At 40.6% G+C, this 17,299-nt stretch overlaps 2 protein-coding genes across 4 annotated transcripts; one reads left to right on the forward strand and one right to left on the reverse strand.

The window, feature by feature from the left end:
• Positions 1–70: 70 nt before the first annotated feature.
• Positions 71–17,020, reverse strand: LOC116317950 (H-2 class II histocompatibility antigen, A-Q alpha chain-like). Of its 3 annotated transcripts, none has more exons than XM_039600891.1 (4): positions 16,863–17,020; positions 844–1,089; positions 426–707; positions 71–337 (listed from the first exon to the last, which is right to left on the reverse strand). In XM_039600891.1, the coding sequence occupies exons 2-4, from the start codon at positions 902–904 to the stop codon at positions 207–209; spliced, it is 474 nt and encodes a 157-aa protein (XP_039456825.1). In that variant the 5' UTR covers positions 905–1,089; positions 16,863–17,020; the 3' UTR covers positions 71–206. The 3 variants fall into 3 exon arrangements, with proteins under 3 accessions (XP_039456825.1, XP_039456824.1, XP_031592709.2); XM_039600890.1 differs by lacking the exon at positions 16,863–17,020 and adding an exon at positions 1,224–1,302; XM_031736849.2 differs by lacking the exon at positions 16,863–17,020 and having other exon boundaries at positions 844–1,134.
• On the forward strand, positions 7,699–12,710 carry LOC116317949 (protein NLRC3-like). Its single transcript, XM_031736847.2, has 3 exons — positions 7,699–7,859; positions 10,204–10,232; positions 10,873–12,710. Exons 1-3 carry the CDS (start codon positions 7,699–7,701, stop codon positions 12,708–12,710), a joined length of 2,028 nt encoding a protein of 675 aa, XP_031592707.2.
• Positions 17,021–17,299: the final 279 nt, after the last annotated feature.

The following is a 17,299-nucleotide window of genomic DNA, read 5'->3' on the forward strand; positions in this document are numbered from 1 at the left end:
AACTTGTACAAAACATAATGACAGTGAAAATATTTTTTTATTTATTAAAGAACTTTAAAAAGCCAATGAAACATACAGTATACAGCCATTACATAAGTGATGCAAATAAGAGACAGTTCAGGTTTGTCACAGATGAAAGTTATGCCCACTGGGAAACAAACTAAGGATTATGCAATCTGAGCTCTATACAATATGTAGTATACATCTCAACCAGCGGGACCAGAGTGCCCTGCTTTAAAACAAAAGTAGGTTCCTATGAAAACTCCAAGCAATCCAAGACTCAGGCCAAGTCCACAGAAGACAGCTGGACCTTTGCTGATCTCATCTGTTTCAACCTCTGCAGAGGACAGCAGAAAGAAATGATGAATTCTAAACATTAAACCGTATTATCTGTGCTAAAATATCTGAAGCTTCTTTGTTCTCACCCCAAAACCTGGTCTGAGGCTCATCCAGCGCTTCATGTTCCACAATGCAACTGTAGATGTCTCCTGTCTCTGGCACAAAGTTGAGGTAGGACAAAACATAAGCGGTCCCATCAGGATTGGACAAAGTTTTGATGAAAGGGTCTTCCACTGTTACTTCTACATCATTCTTGGTCCACTTTATGTTGATCGAAGGAGGAAAGAAGTGGTTGATGAAGCAGATGAGGGTATTATTTTCCCCTGTTATCACTTCATCTCTGGGGTAGATGATGAATTCTGGTGGTTCTAAATTAAATGAACACACGATTAACTTAAATTCAACTTTCTGGCTTTTGAAAAAAGAAACCTAATCTGTACTAAAAAGTCACAGCATAACCAGTGAAATATGAACAGGAAATATAACAGTTTGAGTTTCACTGACCTTTTTTCTTTATTACGGACTTGTCTGGCTTCCATATGTGGATGTGATCATTTTTGCACATACTTCGATAAAATACTGCATATTTGTAGGCGTCAGGTGGACGGAAACTTTGGTGAATTTTGCTCTCCCAAATCAGCTGATCTTTTTTAAAGTCTGCATAGTATACTTTATCACCATCGAATGCTGCACAGATTTGAGTATCACTTGAGTCAAAGCATCCATAGATGTGACAAAGTGTATGACTTCCTAGGATCAAGTGACAACACAGTTAAAAACACAGTGTTAAAATACTCTAAATTATAAACAAATAAAAACATAAATACAGCTTACAAGATGAAAGTTTATGGATGAACCAGTAATGGGGGAATAATGATACCTACTTTCAGCTGCGACGCAGGCTGCTGTAAACAAAATAATTATAATTTTAAGGAACATGTTCAGTCTGTACTTCTCAGTCTTCTGCCTTGTCTCGCTCGTCTTTAGTATTAAAAGTTACTGTGATACATGACAACTTCCTCATTGTTAAACAAATCATATAAATGTTGCTGGGCAGAACAGGAGGAGGGGAAGAGTCAAGTAGATCTTGCTGAACAACTTAAACTAAGATAAATGCAATTTATTGAGCAAACAATCTAATCCAAATTCACTGTGGTTACTGTTGGGGATGTTTTATGAGAGAGAAGCCAAAAATGCTCAAATTATCAGTTTTCACGATTTATCATTAAACATTTAGAATTTCAGATTAGTTTTACATGGTGCCATGGACCTCCATCTCTCGGACTCAGAGACAAAATGCTGCTACACTCAGGAAGTAAACACTTTTATTGCGTGTGGTAAAACCAGAATGTTAACATGATTGGTCAGCAGGTGGAGACTTTAGACCCTATGTCAGACTCACGTTTCTTCTTCTGCACCTTTTTGCACATTCCCTAACACCAGAATTCATAGCCCTGTTGTTCTCTAGAAAAGTCAGCACTAAAGTTTTATACCTTCCAAAACTATCCTACAATGCATATCTGTGTGCAATAAAGGATCAAACATAATGTGTGATACAAATTGAGGTAATTGTGTAATTTAAAATAATGGGGGTACATGAGCTTAGCAGATATAACAGATGGTAAGTGTTGATGGCTAAAGTTGACTCTACTCATCCTTAATAAGCTGCAATTCATAGTCTTTACAAGCGGGGGACAAGAAGAGCTTTGTAGCTTTTGCAGGTAAAGCAGAATCAATGATCTGCCTGCTCGTTGTTCTTATAATAAATTCTAGGTGAGGAGGAAAAGCCACTGGGCACAGGGAGAGCCAACACCCCAGGAAGGTTTGAACCCACAATCCTGCAATCCTAATTACTGTATTTAGTTAAATGCTGCCACCTGGCATAGCATTTTAAAATCAAGAGCAAACAAGTTCTACTAACTTTCAAGTTACTTTTTTCTGTTTCACAACATACAGTCAGGCTCCACACGTATTTAAACGACAACAACATTTTTGAAATTTTGGCCATGATACACCATCAAAGTGGATTTTAGATCAAACAAATATTCATGTGATTGTGTAAGGAGCTTGGAAAGAAACGTGTCTGGACTTTTTTAAGTTGGACTTCGTTAAGTTATCCATTTTGGATAGAGAAGACCCATCCTGGGCCATTTGACCTCAGGAAATCACATGATAGGGTGGGGCCAGGTTTCACAGTGGGTTCACCCAAAGCCTTGGCTGATTGTGACCCACACCCGTTTTCTCACCTTGGCTCGTGTGATTAGGTAGAGGATCAACAGGGGGTTCATGACCTTCTTGGGGGGACACTCCCATAAGGCTTAAATCTGGGACTCCCCACCATTTGACCTTAGAAGAGAAGAAGATTCTCGGATGAGAGATGAAACATCTTCAAGCAATGTACAGAACAAGACTCAGGGAGGGGCAGCCAATACCTAGCTGCAATATGTTTTCTGTAGTAAAATATTGTGGTCAGTGGTATTAGATGCTGAGCTGAGGTCCAACAGGAAAAGCATTCCTGCCTTAACCATTTTGGCATCCTAACAAGATTTTAAGTCTGTAACCACTGCTCTCCAGTGCACACTGATATAACACCAAGGACAGCTGACTGTGGAATATTTGGTATCAAGGAAATGTCTCAACTGGACTTTTTACAAAAGTGTCATCCTGTCATAGTACCACACTGGAGCTCACTGAGCTCCTGAGAGAGAGCGATCCTTTCACAGATGTTTGATTGGAACCAAGGGCGTAAATTTGGAATGGACAGAAGGGACATGTCCCCATCAATATCCAGCGATTATTGAATTGTCCCCACCAATAATTTGATCTCTTCGAGTAAAGAAAAACAAACCCGATAGAAAGAAGAAAAAAAAAGATCTGTCAACGTCTCATTCACCCAGCGGTGCAGAAAGATTTAAATTACGTTCGCTACTGGAGTCCTAACTTATGTGACAAATATGGCCAATGTGATTAGCTGTGCCTTTCAGGGAGCTCTGTTTAGTTTTAGCAGCAGCAAGCCTGCACTGCAAGGACCTGCAAGGAGGAGAGGAGGATGGCAGCAAAAAGAACCTGGATATAAGAAAGTATTTTTCAAAGAAACCTGTAAGTCGCTTAAAGTCAAGCTCACTCATAAAATGTGTCCGTCCTAATAACGTTACAGGCTATGCTAGGCTTTGGCCCACATCAGTCTAAAATTGTATGTAACCATGAATAACATGTTTTGGAAACTAACTGCACAACAGGCAGCACTATTAGTTATCTCAGTTTCTAATTTCTAATTTTGATTGAAAGTGTCAGAGAAAACGGCAGCCTAGAGCAAGCAAGGATATTAGTTTACAGAGGCTGTTAAAATTATATGTCTAATGTTAAAATGTTGGTGACACAATAATTTCATCCTAATGGCACTGACATATTCATAGGGTTGATTTTTGAGACAATATATCATGAGGTAGTCATGATTTTGCAAATATTCCACCTTGTAGTGCAGTTTGCACAAATTGTTTTAAAAATGCACTCACCCTACAAACATTACTGATGAGTCAAGATCTGCACAAATTGACAGAAACACTGAAGCAGCTACACATTTTATTCTTATTGTCATGTATGTCCTATTTGTCAGGTGACAGAAGAACCAACACAAAGCTCAGAGAGTAATGGTGATACAAGATCACAGGTGGAATTGGAAGATGACTTGTTGGTTCATGACTGTATTTGAAGCACATGTGTGACTGCATGTATTTGGAATGTCTCACTGTTATTTATCAGGTGACAGAGGCACCTCTGCCATGTTGTAGCTCGGACAGAGGTGAAGAGGCGAGGTCACAGGTGACTGACTGATGATTTGGTGCTATAGATTAATTAGTATTTATTATCATGACAATTGTTAGGCTGCTGATGTAAATTGATTCATTAGTGTACATTTGACAAAGAATCTGAATTGACAAGTCTCACTTTTTATATGGCACGAATCAATGTGTTATTTTATCAAGTGGCAATATGTCCTAGTGCAGTCAGAGGGGAAGAGCCAGGGCCAAAGGTCAGGCACATCAAGCACATAATAATAATTTTGTGGTAATCTTAGATGAGTAGTTTTATGGACAAAAACCACCAGGTCATTCAGTGTTCCCTTAGTGCTGTTGAGAATAGATTCCTTAATATACATCAGAGTTAAAGAGAATATAGTTTGTGATTGCTTGCAACATTATAATATTGTGGTTAATGAGTGTAAGAATACAAAATAGAAAATAGGCCTGGAATGGCAACAAAGAACTGGGGTGCAGGGCAGGAGGACAATCAACCCCCACCCCCAGGCCAGGAAGCAAGAGTTACTGAGAGTGTGGGGCAGACAAAGGACAAACGGACACTACCTTAAAAGGAGGTGGGGGTCAGGGGGTCAGCACCCGTGGCCACTGTACTAGTGTATTTCCATTGTGGGGGTGTTTACTGTAGGGGGGAGGAGACCAGAGGTTATAACTGTAACTGTTGTGTGGAGTTCTTTAGATCAGCCTTTAGCATAGGGCTGCATAGGAATGCAGTGTGCTGATCTCCAGATGCATCTGTAAGAATAATGGGTAATAAAAGGATTGTGTAAAACATGGAAACATCTCAGCGTGATCTCTACCAGACCAAAAGAATCACAGAGACCGGCGTTGTCTCAACAATTTGGTGCCGTGAACCGGATCTTGGTAGTTGATCTCCATTTGGACCTTGGCTGAAGCAGAATGGACACTGAGGGTATTGCCGGCAACAAAACAAAAAAACAAGGTAAGCAGAGCCTGTTTAATCGAATCTGCATATTGGAAATTAAACTAAATTTCACCCAAAAGTGTCCTGAACGCAGAAGTCCGTAAATTTAGATATGAGATGTGTGTAGAAGAGAGCTGGTTTCTCTAAAAGTAAGGGTTGGAGTCCCGGAAAGCAGGACTTTCTAAATTCCATTGTCCTTGGATGTGGCTGCCCCTCCTATGAGTTGACAAATTCATAGGCCCAGACGGCGTTTCTGGAGCTAGGTTTGCGGCCTGGGAAATTCAGGACCCCCGAATTCTACTAAAACAGTTTGAGGCCGAGGGAGCAGATTGGTTAAATATTCCTCCCTAAATTCTACTTTGTTGTGAGTTTGTGTTGGACATGTGCAGAGAATAGCGTGTGGCTGAATTTGAAGAACAAAAGGTGTGTGTGTGTGGGGTACTCCTTTGAGGACAAAGGAAAGGTGTGTAGGTGTGTGTGTAAGCTACCTGAGGACCAAAATGGAGGAGGTGTGTGTAAGTGCCTTGAGGGGCAAAATGGAGGTGAGGACCAAAATGGAGGAGGTGTGTGTAAGTGCCTTGAGGGGCAAAATGGAGGTGAGGATCAAAATGGAGGTGTGTGTGTGTGTGTTCCTTTGAGGGACAAAAGGGGAGACAGAGCGGATTACAGGGGATTATTGACAAAACAATAATAGTAATAATATGGAGAATTTGATCAAGAACTAGATGAGAGAAGTTGGGGAGAAAGGAAAAGAGAGGTTGGAGAAGTGGATTAAGAGGTTGATGTGCGGGTGTAAAACAATGGGGTAAAAAAAAAAGCTAAAAGAAAAGAAAAAAAGGGAAAGAAATGAAAAAGAAAAAATAATGAAAACAAAACAAAACAAAAAAGAGTGTGGAATTGTGAGAGGGGAATTGTCTCCAACTGGGGGGAGTGGGTGATACTGCAGGTCACCAGCTGCCCTTAGTGGACACAAAAGAAAAACAGAATAGGAGTGTGGTTGATGAAAATAAGTAATAATAATATGAAGACGGTTTTGTTTTTCTCAGTAAAGAACTGAGAACCTTCACAGACTCAGTAAAGAACAACTAAAATCTTACTTTTGGGGGTTTTAAGAAAGGAGAGACACACGGCTGGAATTAATTGGACATTACGACACAAGGGGAAGTGAAACTAGAAACACTGAAAACAGACACGGACCTTCAAAATAAAACAGGAAACACACCAACTGAACTCTAACACAGACGCAAACTTAACACAGACTGGGGAGACAGAACATAGGAACCTGAAACATGGAACAGGAAGGCACAGAGGACACAAAACACTAGCGATAATAACAAACAACCCAAAATAAACAAAACCACAGAATGTTAATAAACTTAAACATAAACACGGAGTCCACAGACTCCGGACCAGGACAGTGAATGATCAAGTTGTCTCAGTGTGTCACTTGCAGGTGGGGAGATGGACCTGGATCAATTCTCCACGAGCAGCAGTCGGAAGAAAATTATAGGTTAACATCATTAGAAACACCCAGCCCGAGTTTTGGCTAAACTGTTTTGCAGCTTCCCTTCCTCATCCTGAAAAAGCAAGCTCCAAGGCATCTAATCTCTTCTTGAAGACACGGAGTGCAGTTCCAGAAGCACAGGCATGAACATTAACAGTGGACAGCAGTCCAAGAGACAACAGCAGAGTCCTGAGCAGAGAGGTCCAGCAGCGCTATGGGCAAACGACATCAGAGAGAGAAAGAGAAGATCCATCATCACGACTGGATGGATGGAGATGCGGTTCCAGCAAGCTGCAACTTCACTGTGGGTGAAGGACTTTTGAGGAGACTGTCTGAGTTTGACATTTGCCATGTTTGGAGCAAAATGGCAATGAAAGAGACAGTGGGAGAATACATGGGACAAAGCTGAAAAGAAGAACTGCCATTGGACTGCTGGGGAAGAAGAGACCACAGTGAAAGAAGGAGCAGGTGAGGACACAGAGGAATGCTGTTTTAGTGTGGGCAATCAAATTGAGTTAAGGAATCCAGGGAGACAAACGACTGACTTGAAGTGGAGGATTGAAAAAGTGTCCAGACCACCACAAAAGGGGGAGGAAGACAAGCACTGAGGTATGCAAGTGGACTGCTGGACAAAACGGAAAGGCAGCACCTCACATGCACACAACATGTACTGGGGGTAGCACAAAATCATACAGGAAGTGGCACACATCACAAGAGGGTACCTGTAGAAGGTGTTAACAACACATAGCATGGTTGTCTATGGTAACTTGCAAGCATTTAGGGTTTAGCTGTACCTGACTAAGACAGAGAATTTTAAATTTTTATTTAGGTGTTTCTGAAACAAAAAGGTGAAGCAAAAGAAATTTTGTTTCAGAAAAAAGGGGGAAGGTAAATAAAATGACATACATAAGTACAAAATGCATGAATAGGAAAAGTTTGGAGGATTTAATTGACTGATGCATTTTGCACGGAAGGAGATCATTCATAAGATGCAGACTGAGACCTGAAGAGAAGGCTTCAAGAGGACCAGATGGACGACCAGTCTTGCCCCCAGACATCAGAACGAGAGCTATTGAAGAGGCACATGGGTTGGAGAGAGCACAGCTCGATGCATGAAGCTCGCTGTCGGAAGCCTGTTGGGTACGTCTGAAAGTGATCAAAAGAAAGTGGTCGGAGCCGAGGTGGACAGGACATCACACGCTGTTCGACTGAAGGGCAAAGGCGAAGCCGGGTACTACTGGAGCCAGTGTGCAGTAGCTGAGGAGCCAGGAAGGTCGGTGAAGGAACAAGGAGCAACTTGAGCACCAAAGGGGGAATCAAGCCCTGACTCAGTCCAGTCAAAGAACACCCAGACCTCAACCACGGGGGCAGAATAATCCCCTGGTCTGTGGCAAGGTCTCAGGGTAGTCTACCCCTGAGACTGAAGAAAGAAGAGGAGGAAGAACGCAGGGACTCACCCCACGCTGGAAAAAGAAGACTGAGGGAATAGATGATGAAGGCCATCTACTTCATACCACCCTTTTCAAGCAGTTAAACAGATTTTATCTCAGGAAGTGAGGAAAGCATTCACACCAGGAGAGTCTGGTCAGGTTTAGGAAACCAGTTATGCTCGAGGATGAAGGAGAGCTGTGATGTGATCTCTCATTTGAGAGATCAAAAGGGGGATTGTTGAGAATAGATTCCTTAATATACATCAGAGTTAAAGAGAATATAGTTTGTGATTGCTTGCAACATTACAGGGAGTGCAGAATTATTAGGCAAGTGAGTATTTTGTCCACATCATCCTCTTCATGCATGTTGTCTTACTCCAAGCTGTATAGGCTCGAAAGCCTACTACCAATTAAGCATATTAGGTGATGTGCATCTCTGTAATGAGAAGGGGTGTGGTCTAATGACATCAACACCCTATATCAGGTGTGCATAATTATTAGGCAACTTCCTTGCCTTTGGCAAAATGGGTCAAAAGAAGGACTTGACAGGCTCAGAAAAGTCAAAAATAGTGAGATATCTTGCAGAGGGATGCAGCAGTCTTAAAATTGCAAAGCTTCTGAAGCGTGATCATCGAACAATCAAGCGTTTCATTCAAAATAGTCAACAGGGTCGCAAGAAGCGTGTGGAAAAACCAAGGCGCAAAATAACTGCCCATGAACTGAGAAAAGTCAAGCGTGCAGCTGCCAAGATGCCACTTGCCACCAGTTTGGCCATATTTCAGAGCTGCAACATCACTGGAGTGCCCAAAAGCACAAGGTGTGCAATACTCAGAGACATGGCCAAGGTAAGAAAGGCTGAAAGACGACCACCACTGAACAAGACACACAAGCTGAAACGTCAAGACTGGGCCAAGAAATATCTCAAGACTGATTTTTCTAAGGTTTTATGGACTGATGAAATGAGAGTGAGTCTTGATGGGCCAGATGGATGGGCCCGTGGCTGGATTGGTAAAGGGCAGAGAGCTCCAGTCCGACTCAGACGCCAGCAAGGTGGAGGTGGAGTACTGGTTTGGGCTGGTATCATCAAAGATGAGCTTGTGGGGCCTTTTCGGGTTGAGGATGGAGTCAAGCTCAACTCCCAGTCCTACTGCCAGTTTCTGGAAGACACCTTCTTCGAGCAGTGGTACAGGAAGAAGTCTGCATCCTTCAAGAAAAACATGATTTTCATGCAGGACAATGCTCCATCACACGCAGCCCAAGTACTCCACAGCGTGACTGGCAAGAAAGGGTACAAAAGAAGAAAAACTAATGACATGGCCTCCTTGTTCACCTGATCTGAACCCCATTGAGAACCTGTGGTCCATCATCAAATGTGAGATTTACAAGGAGGGAAAACAGTACACCTCTCTGAACCGTGTCTGGGAGGCTGTGGTTGCTGCTGCACGCAATGTTGATGGTGAACAGATCAAAACACTGACAGGATCCATGGATGGCAGGCTTTTGAGTGTCCTTGCAAAGAAAGGTGGCTATATTGGTCGCTGATTTGTTTTTGTTTTGTTTTTGAATGTCAGAAATGTATATTTGTGAATGTGGAGATGTTATATTGGTTTCACTGGTAAAAATAAATAATTGAAATGGGTATATATTTGTTTTTGTTAAGTTGCCTAATAATTATGCACAGTAATAGTCACCTGCACACACAGACATCCCCTAAAATAGCTAAAACTAAAAACTACTTCCAAAAACATTCAGCTTTGATATTAATGAGTTTTTTGGGTTCATTGAGAACATGGTTGTTGTTCAATAATAAAATTATTCCTCAAAAATACAACTTGCCTAATAATTCTGCACTCCCTGTACAAATTTTTAGTTAATCTTGAAAACTTAGATTTTAGACAAGGTTACGACTCTCTCACTCCATGACGGTGTAAAATTTGGTTCTCAGGGGACAGTAAACCAGTTCATGGCAGGCTCATTCCTGAATATCCTTTCAATTCTTCTCATCTGAGGGTGACAGTTCAGGTCTTCTTCCAAACCATGGCAAAATAGTGACATATTCAAATAACTTGTACTTATGTACAATTGCTTGAACTGACGATTTAATTAGAAATGGTTCTAAAAAAACTTACCAACCTGTGTACAATTCTACAAATCTACAATTCTTCGTCTGAATTCCTTGGACATCAGTGGACCCAGAGCTGAACTCCAGACTACCGGTAAGAGCAGCTGTGTATAAAGTAAGACTTAACATCTATCTGCTGATGGTCTCATTTCTGAAAACTGGACTTCGTGTTGTGATATTTGTTTTCTTTCACTATATTTTGTGAGGTTGGGTCTCATTTACAACAATGCATACACACAAGTCACAAAAAAACCCATGATTTATCAATATTTTTGTACCTGAATTTGTTCGCACTTCACAAACAAATTCAGAAATCCCTCTGACCACTCCCTTCATCAGTTCTAATGCTGTCTTTACCTGATCTACTTGCTTGTGATCCCTTTATTTATATAAACTATAAGAACAAAACACACCCAATCATATGTTGACAATATAAATTTAACATTACACTCTTTTTTTCACTGCATTTAGCTTCTCACATGGTGTTGATAGATTAGGGTTCATGGTTCTTACCCTTCTTTTTTCTTCTTTTTCTTGTATTGTGTTAGTCTGTTGTTTCTGAACAACTCTGATGTACTAACAAACGCACAGTGGTAAGAACAAAAGAGGCCAGTAATCATGTTTCATAAATCTGGCATGCTGATTTTGCATGGGAATACTTTATTTTTTCGAAGGGTAAGAATGATTGCATGCAAATATTAGTTAATGAGGCCAATGATTATTCTTTCTTTTAGCAGATGTTGGTCTGCAGGAGGTTTTAGATGAACATAAGATCAGTCTGAGGAGGAGATGTGAACGTGTGACTGAAGGAAGTGATGAAACAGGAAGTAGAACCCTCCTCAACAGGATCTACACTGAGCTCTACATCACAGAGGGACAGAGTGAAGAGGTTGATATACAACATGAGGTGAGGCAGCTGGAGACAGCTTCCAAGATCCTCTATGACACTCCAATCAGGTGCCAGGACATCTTTAAAGCCTTACCTGAACAACAGAGACCCATCAGACTGGTTCTGACAAATGGCATCGCTGGTGTTGGAAAAACCTTCTTAGTGCAGAAGTTCACTCTGGACTGGGCAGAAGGTTTGAAGAACCAACATGTCAGTGTGGTGATTCTGCTTTCATTCAGGGAGCTGAACCTGATCAGAGATGAGCAGTACAGTCTTCTGGAGCTGCTCCATGTTTTCCATCCAACATTACAGAAGGTCACAGCAGAGAAGCTCGCTGTCTGTAAACTTTTGCTCATCTTTGATGGCCTGGATGAAAGCAGACTTTCATTGGATTTCACCAACAGGAAGCTCATGTCTGATGTCACACAGAAGTCATCAGTCAGTTTCCTGCTGACAAACCTCTTCAAGGGGAATCTGCTTCCCTCAGCTCTCATCTGGATAACTTCCCGACCTGCAGCATCCAATCAGATCCCTCCCACATATGTTGACAGGGTAACAGAAGTACAAGGCTTCACTCGTGCCCAGAAGGAGGAGTACTTCAGGAGGAGATTCAGTGATGAAGAGCTGTCCAGCAGAATCATCTCACACATGAGGGCATCCAGGAGCCTCCACATCATGTGTAGAATCCCAGTCTTCTGCTGGATCACTGCTGCAGTTCTGGAGCACATGTTGACCACAGAGCAGAGAGGAGAGCTGCCCAAGACCCTGACTGACATGTACTCACACTTCCTGCTGGTTCAGACAAAGAGGAAGAAGAACAAGTACCTCGAGGGACATGAGACAAGTCCACAGGAGCTGATGGAGGCTGACAGGGAAGTTCTCCTGAAGCTGGGGAGGCTGGCCTTTGAACATCTGGAGAAAGGAAACATCCTATTTTACCAAGAAGACCTGGAGCAGTGTGGTCTGGATGTCACAGAGGCCTCAGTGTACTCAGGAGTTTGTACAGAGATCTTCAAAAGAGAGTGTGTGATCTTCCAGAAACCAGTCTACTGCTTTGTTCATATGAGCATCCAGGAGTTTCTGGCTGCTGTCTACATGTTCCACTGTTACACTGAAAGGAAGACACAGGTGGTGGAGGACTTCCTGATAAATATTTTTCCTCATTTATTTGGTGATGATGGTGATGATTATAATGATGATGACATGAAAAGCTCCTCTTTGGATGTGTTTCTCTGGAGAATCATGGAAAAATCCCTCCAAAGTAAAAATGGCCACCTCGACCTCTTTGTTCGTTTCCTTCATGGCCTCTCTCTGGAGTCCAACCAGAGACTGCTACGAGGCCTCTTGGGTCAGACAGAGAACAAACCAGAAATCATCCAGAGAATCATCAAGAACCTCAAAAAAATGAATAGTTATGAAATCTCTCCTGACAGGAGCATCAATATCTTCCACTGTCTGATGGAGATGAATGACCTCTCAGTGCATCAGGAGATCCAAGAGTTCCTGAAGTCAGAAAACAGATCAAAGGAGAAACTCTCTGAGATCCACTGCTCAGGTCTGGCCTACATGCTGGAGATGTCCGAAGGGGTTCTGGATGAGTTGGACCTTGGGAAATACAACACAACACCCGAGGGACAGAGGAGATTGATTCCAGCTGTGAGGAATTGCAGAAAGTTTCGGTGAGTCCAGATGTGATAATAGTTGTGCTTATGCTTATCCTGTCCCAGATCATGGGGGGCACTCTCGGATAAGACTCCCAATCCTCTCTTTTAAAGCTTCCTTCCAGTTGGACATCACCTCACCTAGGAGGCATTCAACAGTCATTTTAATCAGATGCTGAACCACCTAAATTGGATCTTTTTAATGTGCAGGAGCAGCAGGGTATTTACAGTTGTCTCAAGGCACTTTACATTTTAAGGTCAAGACCCTAAAATAATACAGAGAAAACCCTAACTATCAGACGACCCCCTATGAGCAAGCATTTGGCAACATTAGGAAGGAAAAACACCCTTTGAACAGGAAAAAAACTCTTGTAGAACCAGACTCAGGATTTATCACGAAGATTTTTAGATGTTAAAAATCCACATCCACATATTTAATTGTTATCATATTTAATCAGGTTCAGATCTGATACTGTCAAATGTTTGGTTTCATTTCTTTACTGCTTGACAACAGGCAAAGAGATCATCTTTCCAAATGGAACTGATGAACCACTGATATGAATAACAAAATGCCAAACAGCAAGACTCCAACTCAAATGTACAAAATAAATATAAAATGTCCCATTTATAATAACATGTTTTCTAATATTTTTGTCATTACAGACTTTCTAACTGTTGGCTCTCAGCAACTCACTATGAAATTGTGGCCTCAGCCCTGAAGTCCAGCCCTTCCCATCTGACAGAGCTGGATCTGAGTGGAAACCACCTGAAGGATTCAGCATTGAAGCAGCTATGTGCTGCTCTGGAGAGTTCAAACTGTAGACTGGAGACTCTAAGGTCATTTCAATGGGATTGCTTTTATTTCTGGAGATATCTCAGTTGTTTGACTTGTGAATTAAATTAATCTCCTTACAAAGGAGTCCATTGCTGTCCAATATACGTCATCAATGGTCATGGAAATGAAATAATAAGCAGCTATTTGAATTATTAATGACTTTATCTGTTTTTTTTTTCCTTTATTCAGATTGAAAAACTGCAGGTTGTCAGAGATCAGCTGTGCTGCTCTTGTCTCTGCTCTGAAGTCCAACCCTTCTCACTTGAAACATCTAGACTTGAGTGACAACAATCTGCAGGTTTCAGGGATCATACAGCTCTGTGGTTTTCTGGAGAGTCCAAAGTGTACACTTGAGACTCTGATGTGAGTTCATTTAGAGTCTGTTACTTAGAATTATAATAATGTTACAGAAGTCCAATATGCCTGCTCAAACTTAGGTAAAGAAAAACATGAAATTCAGTATGAAATATCTCATGATGAAGTCCTGACTTGTGTCTTATTGGAAGCTTTGGGATATAGTGGAATCAAATTGGGAAACAGCTAGAAACTATCTGGAACTCCCTAACAAAAGAGACTGTTAAAAGGTGCAGGAAAAGAATGCCAGCAGGAATGCCAAAACAAGAAATACAAAATAGTAAGTTCTTTAGTTATTGTTTGTATGCAAATAGTGAGTATTTAATCATTTAGTTTATTTGCCTAATAAACAATATAACGCTTTGTTATAAACAAGTTTTTACACATCTATTTCTTTCCCAAGCACTCTACTTCCATCCATAAAGCTGTAAATTTTCTTTCAATTATATTTTCATTTTTCTTTTCCGAAATTTAGTTTGTTTTCAAAGAAGGAAAATTTGATCTATTTAAGATAATGAAAGAGACACACACACAAAGAAAGCGAGATTAAAACACATATTTTTATATGTTTAACATATTTATATTGTACTGATCCTGTAACCCTGTAAGAGACTTGACTGAGGTCACCAGCATGATGTCTGTTGATATGAATATGTGTTTGAATGTCATGCTGACCTTTGCATGTGTGTAGCTGAGATGATTATGATCCACGATAACAGAATGAACAGTCACTACTCATTTCACAGAAGCTGATTGATTTTGGATTCAGTAATCCTGAGGTGCACATTTAAAACGTGAAATCATCTGAATGAATTATCAGTGATTTTATCTGCTTGCTTTATTCAGATTGGAGAGCTGTAATTTGTCAAATATCAGCTGTGCTACTCTGGTCTCTGCTCTGAAGGCCAACCCTTCTCACCTGACACATCTAGACCTAAGTAAAAACAACCTGCAGGATTCAGATGAGAAGCAGCTGTCTGATCTCGTGAAGAACCCAGAGTACAAACTACAGTTTTTTAAGGTCAGTAGAGAAGAGTTAGTCCATGGTGCTCTTAGCAATAGGGGGGCGGCGCGCGAACATTTTTCTTGTAAAAAAAGGGGGGCCTCGCAAAAAAAGTTTGGGAACCACTGTTCTAATATGAGCTGTGATATTAACTGTATTACTTCTCCTCAGGAGAGGAGAAGTAATAGAGAAGCAGAAGCAGTAGTATGGCATCACATTTATTAGTAACAAGTGAGATTTAAAAACAAAATCAAAATAATGTTTTTAAAAAGATTTTTTTGTTCACAAACTAATAATGCTATTTTATCGGTGCAGTTAGTATTATGATTAGGTGATTGATTGATGGCATTACCTTTAGCTCCCTCAGTTGAGCTCTGTATTCATTTGCATAATGAATGCAACACATAATGTGTAGGGATGGGGTGATCCGATATTATGTACCAGTATCGGTCCGATCCTGACCTAAATAACTGGATCGGATAGCGGAGAGAAATAAAAAATGTAATCCGATCTATTAAATATCACAAAAGCACCTGACAAAACTTGCGACACGGCGTAACCCAGCTCATGACCTTAGCACGTCGGAGCAGTATGTGTCACGTGATAGAGCGGCTGTGGCGTGTGAGACCTGTTCGCAGTCTAGTTGAGCATTTGGAGCCTCGCTATCAAACCGGCATTTCATCTCCGAGAAAGATATCCATGAGAAGTAAACCAAAAGAAAGCCAGACAGAGGAAACCAGCAGATAAACAACAGCAGCACGTTTAAGCTTGATAAGCTGTTGTTAGAATTTATTTAATATTACTTTCTACACTAGGATCCTTTTCTTCATACCTGGCAGTGGGTAACTGTGCAGGTGTGGGTGTAGCAAAGTTTTGCCAGGGGGCCAGGTAGGGCATTAACAGGGAAACGGGGATTTAAAGAAATACTTTTCTTTGTTATTCTCATTTAAAGTGTCTAGTTTTTAATAAATAATTATTTGAATTTTACCACCAAAGTTTTCATATGATGTAAAATGTATAGAAGTCCATTAGTGTATATAGTAACTATTAAGTCTAATATATACCCTAGTAAGCTATACTACTTGATGTTGATGTTGAATCTATTTAATTATTTTTACAAAAATAATTGATTTCTGTGCATTTATTTTACACGTGCATTAAATTAAAGTCGATTACGTCGATTAAGCATCATGAGGCGGAGGGTGGGGGGCGGTTCCCTATTTTTTTTGCTGGGAGTAGGCAACCCTATTAGTTAGTTTGTTTAATATTTCTGCTAAGTAGAGGTATAACAGAATAGCTTTAGTGTTTGTTTGTTTTAAACTCGAGTATGAACTTATACAAAATGCAGATATTTAAAAAAAAAAACAGTTTTATTGATTATAAAATACACTATATCGGATTCATATCGGTATCGGCACATATCCAAATTTATGATATTGGTAACGGTATCGGACGTTTAAAAAAAGTGGTATCGTGCCATCTCTAATAATGTGTTCATCATTATGCTGGAATTTTAGATAAAAACAAAAAGAAATGAATGACTGAATACTAGTTCACATTCTGAAGCTGCTAAAACTAAACTAATTCCCAGTAAGGAAATTTGTGCTTGATGGTGTAGTGCAGTCATGCTGGCCTACTGGCAGTCCTATGAGACCTGAGATTGGCTGTGTGCAGTCTGTTTGCACTGTGCAAATCTGTAGAAGACCACCTATGGTTCTTAAGTGCTTAGGAAATGGTTGTCTTTTTTGGAACAACCATTTTGTGCTCTGTTTCTGACATCCCCGATTATATGAAACTTGGCCTTCAATTTGGAGACGGTACTCCAAGATAATGGCTCACTCAAAATAATGCTGCAATGCCAGTAGGGTGCATGCTACTATAGCAAAATGGAATTCCTCATGTTTTAATTATAAAATAATCTAATATTTAATGACAAATAAAAAGTTTTACAGTGAGTATTAAATTTGAGTTTTGAAATTTACCTTAAAGCTTTAACTTTGATGTTTTCTCTCTCAGACCAACTGACGATGTGGATGAAAAGGAGGACAGAGCAGAAACTCCAGGATCCAGTCTGTCTAGGAACTCCAAAAATCTTCCTCCACACTTCAGGAATGAACATGGACCCTCAGACACAAAGAGGTGAAGAGAACTGTGAGAATCTGTAAAGTTAACAGTAGGGTGGGGGAACCCTACATTCATGGGTGGTGTCAGGAAATGACTCACTTACAAATAAGTCATGTAATAGTTTCTTTTCTAAGCTCCAGAATATTTTCTCTGTTATAACGACTCTTTGTTTAGTTTCCCAGTTACAGTAGATAGATCTCCATCTACCAATTAAGTCCATAATTTCATCAAAGAGAAATTAAAGAGTCAACAAGGTCTGCATTTGGAAAAACCTGTATCAAAATGTAAATTGTTC

The sequence above is a fragment of the Oreochromis aureus genome, linkage group 17 (assembly GCF_013358895.1).
Source record: "Oreochromis aureus strain Israel breed Guangdong linkage group 17, ZZ_aureus, whole genome shotgun sequence".
NCBI lineage: Eukaryota > Metazoa > Chordata > Actinopteri > Cichliformes > Cichlidae > Oreochromis > Oreochromis aureus.